The following is an 8,473-nucleotide window of genomic DNA, read 5'->3' as shown; positions in this document are numbered from 1 at the left end:
AACTTTTCTCAAGATTACAGGTAATTATACCTCCCCCCACACCAGCTGCCACCATCGCTATTCGCGTTACTATTATTTATAGTAATTCCCCATAGTTATAGGGAGCCAGACGCTGAGCTAAAAGCTTCAAGGAATATCACAAGAAGATACATGATTTCGGCTGTCAGGAGTTTATAATCTTAACTCACCCTGTGCTCATATAAATGTACCAATGAGAACCTCAGATAAGAAGAATAATAATAGCTGGCAGGTAATGAGCACTTCCTATGTGCCAGGCACCATTTTGAATGCTTTACATGTTTTATCCAATTTAATCCTCATTAACAACCTTTGTAATCCTCCGAAGTAGGTGAGATTTTTATCCTCATTATACAGATACAGGAACAAAACAGAAACACAAATAGGTTAGGGAAAACTTGCCTGAAACCACAGAACTGGGATGTAGTAGATCTGGGGTTCAAGGTGAGGTGTCTGGCTCCAAAGATCAGTTCTTAGATGTTGCTAGAAAAATCATAGCTGTAACTTAGTAAATATTTCCTATAAGTCAGGCATTTTGCTAAGTTATCTTACATACATTACTCTATGTGATGCTCACCACGAGTGAGTAACCTCCTTTATGTAAGACCTGTTGCATGCTTTCATTTGTTCTCTCTTACATTTCTGTAATATCAGTATTATTTTTATCCTACAGATGAGCTTAGAGAGACCTGGAACTACCCCACAGTTAACACTGCAGGACTCAATCCTTGATCAGTTTTCTCCAAGGTTTGGCTCCTGCATATTGGCATTATATTTCAAGAAAAATGCCTTAAAGGGGCGCCTGGGTGGTTCAGTCGGTTAAACGTATGACTTCAGTTCAGGTCATGATCTCCTGGTTCTGAGATCGAGCCGCACATCAGGCTCTCTCTCTGCTGTCAGTGTGCAGAACCAACTTCGAATCTTCTGTCTCTGCCCCTCCCCAGCTCGAGGTCTCTCTCTCTCTCTCTCAAAAAATAAATCAACTTAAAAAAATGCCTTCAAATAATATCCTAGACAAACATCACCTTAATAAAAACAATAATATTGTAGTTTATAGAGTGGCTTCCTACTGACATTTGAATGTATTTGAGTCCCACGGGTAAGTCTGTGTTAGTTGCACAGGCTGTAGACGTCAAAACCGAAGTTCCAAAGTTGAGATCTGAGATCACAGGACTTTGTCCTCACTCACTGACCTTCATTTATTCATAGTTCACTTAAGAAACCATCATGATGTTATGCTCTAGCACTGGGGAGACAAAGCTGAACAAGACAAGACCCTCTGCCCTCTGTCTTTTGATTCACAGACCAGAAGAGTTGCCATTTTCATCCTGTATGTTCCACTCTGTGGATCCTCTTTGAACTTCTGGTAGAAGGGCCTCCATTTGAAGGGGCAGATGCTCTGATCCCTGTGGGCAGTATTTACCCCTAGGGGGCTCCTTTTGTGAGTCATCCCCTTCCATCCTGGAACTCTGGCAGAGAGTAGAATTTGCCCATTTCACGAAAGCTATCAGGGAACACTTGATCCTGATGGGGAAGCCGGCTCTGAAGTGATGTTTTCAGCACCTGGTGAAACCCTGGGAATCCGTGAACTGCAGGACCCCTCAGGGCCGGACTAACTTTCAGACAAGCAGCTTGTGGGAGTCAGTGAGGAAGACAAGAGCCCTTTACGCAAGCACCAAACTTCTTTCAACAGCTTGGGGGTAGTGGAACGACCTTGGAGAGGTAATTCCGGAATTCCAGTACTTAGGATACTAAGGCAGCAAGAGCCCTTTGATGATGACGGTGAGGAAAACAGTGGCCAAGGTATCCCACAGCCTGCCAAGCTTTTTCCTGTCTTGGGCGGGAAGTTTTTCCTCTGCTGATTCTCTCTGGCCCGAACTACCCCAGACAGCAAGAAGTGCATGGGAGGAAGGCCCCAGCTCTAGAACCAGACAGAAGTAAGAGACGGTCCTTCCGCATGGTCTGTGCAACCTTGGAGATTCAGGACTGCTCCCAACAGGGCCCTGGGAGTGCGGTGCGTAGAGGAGAGGCCTTGTTACCAGAGCTCTCAGAACCCGCAGAGAAAGGGCCCAGACGGGAGGGGATCAAGTGTGGGGGACGCACGCCTGGCTGCGCCCCAATCTCGGCTGGGGCGGCCGTGCAGGGCGGACGAGAAGGGTACCGCGGCCCCCGGCGTGCGCCCGGCCCTCCCGCCGCCGTTGGCTGCTGCCAGGAGGCCGCCCGCTGGCGGGAAGCGGCCAGGAAACCTCAGGGCCGCGCGGAGACAGCGGCCTCCTTGTTTCGCAGCCTGGTGGCTTCTTCTTTTTTTTTTTTTTTCCCCTGGGAGGGCCAGACATCCCCGCCCCACCCCCAGCCCCCACCCCTCCCGGCGGTTCTCCGCCCTGGCTCTGAAAGCGTTAACCCCGGAGCTCTGCGCACACCCCACGGCTCCCGCCCAAGTTCCTAAAAAAGAAAGGTGCAGAGTTGGGTCCAGATAGAGAATGGATGATCAAAGCCAAGCCGGTACTTCCTGTCGCCCGGACGCTATATATAACGTGATGAGTGCACGGGCTGCAGAGACGCACAGGAGCGCTCGCCCAGCCGCCGCCGCCGCCCAGAGCCTGAGGTTTCCCGGGGACCGCAATGAACCGGCTGCTGTGCTGCGCCCTCGTGGTAAGTTCCCGCCCGGTACGCGGGCGCCTGGGAGCCCGCCCGCCCGCTGCTCTCCGACCTCCCCGCGGCCCGACGGGTCCCCCAGCTCAACGCCTCCCGGTCCCAGGAAAGATCTGGGCTCAGGTTGGAAAGGGGGACCTTCCTGGAGAGCTCATCGCGTGGCTCCTAGGGTGTCCCTTTGCCCTGGAAAGTTCGTTTGAATGATCTGTATCATTATATTTACTTTCTTCATTGCAGCTTATTTGACGCCCTCAAGGCGTTCATACCATCTTTGCTTAGTTAGTTGGATATTATTATCATTATCGTTAGTATTAAAGTAGCCCCTTAGTAGCAGAGTAAGGAGATGGCAGTCCTTTTAAAACTATTATAACTAAAATAATATTTGGATGCAGTGAACACAATAGGGTACATGATCAGGCTCATTCCCTACTTAAGCAAATGTTATGGGAAATTTTGCATAAGTGGCACCAGAGAAAAGATCATACATACATATGTATGCACACATACACACACACATTTCATAACTATGCGATTTCACATACTAATAAAATTTTATTTTTAAAATGGTTCACTTCAGTTCTCAGTTCAATATAATGTGGTGGGCTAATGTTAATTATGTTCTAAAATAGATTTGAATAATTGAAGGTCAGCACTAAATACAGCGACAAGTTATTTTTTTTTATTTTTTTTAATGTTTATTTATTTCTGAGACAGAGACAGAGCATGAGCGGGGGAGGGGCAGAGAGAGAGGGAGACACAGAATCAGAAGCAGGCTCCAGGCTCCGAGCTGTCAGCACAGAGCCTGACGCAGGGCTCGAACTCACAAACCATGAGATCATGGCCTGAGCTGAAGTCGGTCGCTCAACCGACTGAGCCACCCAGGCGCCCAAACAAGTTATTTTTAATGTAGTGTTTGGAAAGAGTCTTTGTGACTTCACTTGGCTTTTTTTTTTTTTTAATTTAGATTTTTGACCAATCAAGTTAATAAGATTTGTATGTAGATCATTCTACACTATTGACTCATTTCCTTTATGTCACTAAGGTGTAGAATACATTAAGATATGAATCGGACATTCACAAAGGGATAGGGAAACCCATATTTAAGTCACATGTGTGTTTTGAGCGTGTTTGAGTAAATGCTTGAATTTCAACGTCTAACCCATGAATAGTGAGTAGTAGGCTAGGAAGTCTTCCAATTAGTTCCCAGGATACACAAGCATAAATAAGTAGATAAACAGCAAAGTCACTAAAGAAAATGTAGGTGAGACAGGAGTGCACCAAGAAGTATCTTATCTACCACTACATGTGTAAGATGCAATATAAAAATTGATCCACCAATATTGGTACCATGGAGAACTTTTGAAAAAATAGACTTCATTAAAACATAACACACGTAGGGAATTGCACAACTCATAAGTGCCTAATAAAGTTTCTCAAAGTGAACACTTGTGATCTAGCACCCAGATCAAGAAATACGGCATTACCAGCAACCCAGAAGTTCCCTGGGCTCCCTCCCTATCACTACTATGTCTAATGCCAGAGTAATCAATATTCTGACTTCTAACATCAAATTTGGACTTTATATAAATGGACTTTATTACTTTTTCTGGCCACTTTTACTTAAGTTCCATTATGAGATCATTTGACTGTTGGATGTATAATAATTTATTTTCATTGGATGGTATTCCACTGTATGGATGTACCACAATTAATGTAATCATTCTAGTGTTTGGCTAGTTTACATAATTCTGCTCTTAATATGGGGACATTTTATTCTTCCTTGCCCTTTGTATTCTGTCAGAGATTTAATTAATAACAAACATTTTACCAATGACTTTTAAATTTCAGAATTTCCACTAGATAATAATGTATGTACCTAATAATAAGTGTTCCTAAACAATATTTAGGTGAAAGTTTTGATATGTAGTCTATCTAGGGAGATAGATGTGTGCCTAGCTAATACTAATTGTAGATGATGCAGAATTATCAAAAGAGAAGACTTCATATGTTGTTGGAACATAGTACACACTTTCAATGGGAAACATTCTTGTTTCCCTTTCTGTAGTTTCTGAGATTGACTTTATTTGCTAAATGATCGGAAACGAACACTTGGAACTTACACACAAAGGGTCCAGACACCCTTTTGCAGGCACCGAGGAGCAGCTGTAAGAAGTAGAAGCATTATAGGAATTTGTCCTTTGTAGCAGGCATGCCCCTAGGCACCAGGGACAGAATGGAAAGGAAGATGGACACCATTCCTGTCCCCGTGAACCTCCCAGTCTAATGGAGAAGGCAGACACTGGACTATTAATTCTGTGTCTAATGAGAGTACCGAAAGGGGAAGTGCTCGGTGACCTGGGAGTATAAAAGATTCTGCTCTCCAGGTTTTTCTAAAGGAAGCTGCAGTACACAGCAGTTATCAGTTGAACCAAACTTCAAATCCCATAGCATCACTACTTGATCAATGACTGTGGGCAAGTTACATCTTTCCTGAGTTTTAGTTTTCTCCTCAGTAAAATAGAGCCAATGATATGTACACATGCAAGATACCACATACATTTCCTGCTTCATGTTAGCATGAAGCTTCTAGCTTCTAGCATTTTGCTCACAGACAACTGTAGCTAAATCTAGACCCAAGTGAATCATGGAAAAGAAATGCTGAGGATGCTCAGTGGAGAGAGAAGGTGTGGAGAAGGAGTGGAATGTTTTCATTGTTGCAGATAAAATCCACGTGTCCGGAACCGAAGAAGTGAGAGAAAGGAAAATCGTGTAGCAAACTGGAATTCTAGATTCTTTTGGGGATAGCAGAGGATATACTGGTAGGCAAGCAATGTGGGGGTGTGGCCATGAAGGCCAATGCCAAAGTCCCCTTATAGGCTCTCCGGGATGCTCACCAATGTGTCAAGCAGGGGCCTGCACTGCAAAGTGAGGTAAGCATATCACCAGGCCGTTCCGTTCATGGTTGCTCAAGGGCCGTCTGAGACCCTGGGAACATCCTGGCCTAGGCCTAGATTTTAACTGGTGGCTGAAGCTTCCCATTGTGTAGTGCCCAACCATCCACTGGCCTTCTCAAAGCTAAGCTCCTAATTAATGTCTTGGTGATAAGACTTGGGGTGGAGTGTGCGGATGATGGGTTTGAGGGAAAGCAGATGATGGCTTCTCGGGACTACCGCCTGGTTGGCCTGTACTTTAGGATAATGCCTTTTCCGGTTTGTTTTGTTGTTGTTTATTTTGGTTTCCTTCCCCTCGCCTGGTGATTGAGGGTGTGTATTTGTCTAGCCTTATCTACTTATTTTAAGAAAATGATCACTCTGAAGTTTCTAGGAGAATCTGACATATATTCAGTCCAAAACAGTTCTGATCCCTGCCCCTAGCAACCTTCCTGACCTTTGTCACCTAGCAACCAAAACACAATTCACTAATTTATTAAAGTAAATCTTTAATTTTACTTCTAAGGCTTAAACCACAGTTGTCAGATTCCACTGGTTGGGGAAGAAAGCATTCCATGCCAGATGTTTTATCCACTCAGTTCTAGAAGGAGAGCTATGGCCGTGTCTATCAAAGGGGCACTCACTAAACACACACCCAACTATTCTTGCTCTCCTATCCACTAACTTGCCTGCTGGGTTTTGCCCTAAGCAACCCTCAGCCCCCCTGCCTGCATGTTCCCTGTTCTGAAAGCTTCTTGTGAAAAGCATTATTTCCTTCAGCATCTCATTAACCAATAGCATTTTCTTTAGCCTGAGTTTCTCCTTTGCAGCTGAAAAAAGTGGACTGGGAAAAAGATTGCAGAGAAAGAGTAACTGTATAAAAATTTATGTTCGCGTTACTCACAGCCTTGACTAATGATGCCTGGCTGCCTATGATGGAGCTATGAAGGAGCAAAAATGCCCACATTATCAGTGTATTTGTATGTTTTGCCCTGTAGGGTAGTAATTCTCCATGCTATCATTTCTTCCATGCACTTTGAAAATAAATCCTTTGTAACAACTCTCTTGCTCTCCTGAAATGAAATTTAGAGTACATATATTTTACCTACATCCATAATTTTTAAAGTCAATATACTGGCATAACTATAAAGGAGAAATAAAAGGAAAGTAGCTAATAATAAAAAAAGCTTCACTGTAAGAGATAATGAAGCGGTGATATGTTAGCATGTTGATGTGATGCCATGAACAGGCCACTAGAAGCAAAGGCTGAAGCCCATGTGATACACTGGGGTTTGAAACTAGGATCAATATTGGCTTTGGTGCTGTGCTTTTCTGAAATGGTGACCAAACCTTGCTAAAATTTTAAACAAAGCAAAGTACAACCTTCAAATCAATTTTATGTTGTTAAATCCTATAACATTTAGTATGTGTAAAAATCATGCAAACACCACTTTGTGTATATATAAAATGTAATCGGAATCTAGGTCAGGATAATGATAAATAGGTTTTTTGTTTAGATCACTTAAAAATTTTTTTTTTAGTTTACTTATTTATTTTGAGAGAGAGAAAAGCAGAGAGAGTGAGTGAGTGCAAGTGGAGGAAGGGCAGAGAGAGAGGGAGAGAGAGAATCCCAAGCACACTCCGCACCATCAACACGGAGCCCTACGCGGGGCTTGAACTCACGAACTGTAAGATCATGATCTGAGCTGAACCGAGTGGGACGCTTAACCTATTGAGCCACCCAGGTGCCCTTAGATCACTTATATCAGTTGTCAATAGGACATTTTAAAGTGTGTGAGACGTGAGATTATTCTTGATTGTCCAGGACACTTAGCAGTCTATAGTGATTGTGACAACGAAATCCCCTAGAAATTTTTCCAGAACTGAAAGGGAATAACATCACCACTTTCTGAGAAACAGAGTATAAGCTCTTTGCAAACACAGATTTCCATTTTCTCCATAACTGTACCCTCCCCAGGTCTCCACAGTGTATGATACTAAATGTGTGTTTGTGGAATCAAAGGAACTATAGTGAGATTTGGTGGGGTGTTATATAATCTACCGACAGTTTCCATGAGTGTCCCAACAGAATTTAGCTTACTGCCAGAGATTTAACATTCTAATGTTGGCTTTGATCTCTTTCAAAATATAAACATGACATCCTATCCACTTGACCAATATTTTAGATATTCTTTTGTACATTTCTACTATGAAAATACCTTAATGAAGACCCATTCTTCTTTTTTATTTTTAATGTTTATTTTTGAGAGAGAAAGAGAGAGAGCAGGGGGAGGGCAGAAAGAGAGGGAGGGGCAGAGAGAGAGGGAGACAGAGTATCCCAAATGAAGCGGGTTCTGTGATGACAGCAGAGAGCCTGATGTGAGGCTGGAACTCACAAACTGCAAGATCATGACCTGAGCCAAAGGTGGACGCTTAACCAGCTGAGCCACCCAGGCGCCCCGAAGACCCATCCTTAAGTAAGCAACGGAAATGAACTAGATCCATATAGTGACCCCTGGAGGTGCTACCTAAATTCAGTCGAACCCACTTTCTGACCTACCCATATGGTTGGTTTGGACATCAAGTATTTGTTTTTTGGTTGATCAGTTTTACATGTTTGTAAAATGTGCCAATGGAGATGTCAAGTAGACATTTGGATTCAAAATGTCAGAGCACAGGAGAAGCCTGGGCCGAAGGTAAAAAAAATCTGGTCATCGGCATACAGCGGGTGTCTAAAGCTGTAGATGTGGGAAGGGTGATGTCACACGGCGAGAGAGGAGTGGGGGAAGCAGCCTCAGCATGCGTTTCTGATACTGATAGTCCAGTAAACAAAATGCAAATATGAACAATAATAGCAGCCATGTTTAGAAAAG

General features: G+C 43.6%; 1 protein-coding gene across 1 annotated transcript in view; it reads left to right on the top strand.

Annotated features, from left to right (window-relative positions):
* Positions 1–2,505: 2,505 nt before the first annotated feature.
* The window catches only part of TNFRSF11B (TNF receptor superfamily member 11b), a 29,375-nt gene continuing 23,407 nt past the window's right edge, over positions 2,506–8,473 (top strand). The window contains exon 1 of the mRNA XM_047842828.1: positions 2,506–2,670. Coding sequence (XP_047698784.1) covers positions 2,641–2,670 — 30 coding nt within the window. The 5' untranslated portion in view covers positions 2,506–2,640. The remainder of the gene's footprint in view (positions 2,671–8,473) is intronic.

Source organism: Prionailurus viverrinus, chromosome F2, assembly GCF_022837055.1.
Source record: "Prionailurus viverrinus isolate Anna chromosome F2, UM_Priviv_1.0, whole genome shotgun sequence".
NCBI classification, from domain to species: Eukaryota; Metazoa; Chordata; class Mammalia; order Carnivora; family Felidae; genus Prionailurus; species Prionailurus viverrinus.
The sequence above is the reverse complement of the archived record's forward strand: the minus strand, read 5'-3'. Positions and strand labels throughout refer to the sequence as shown.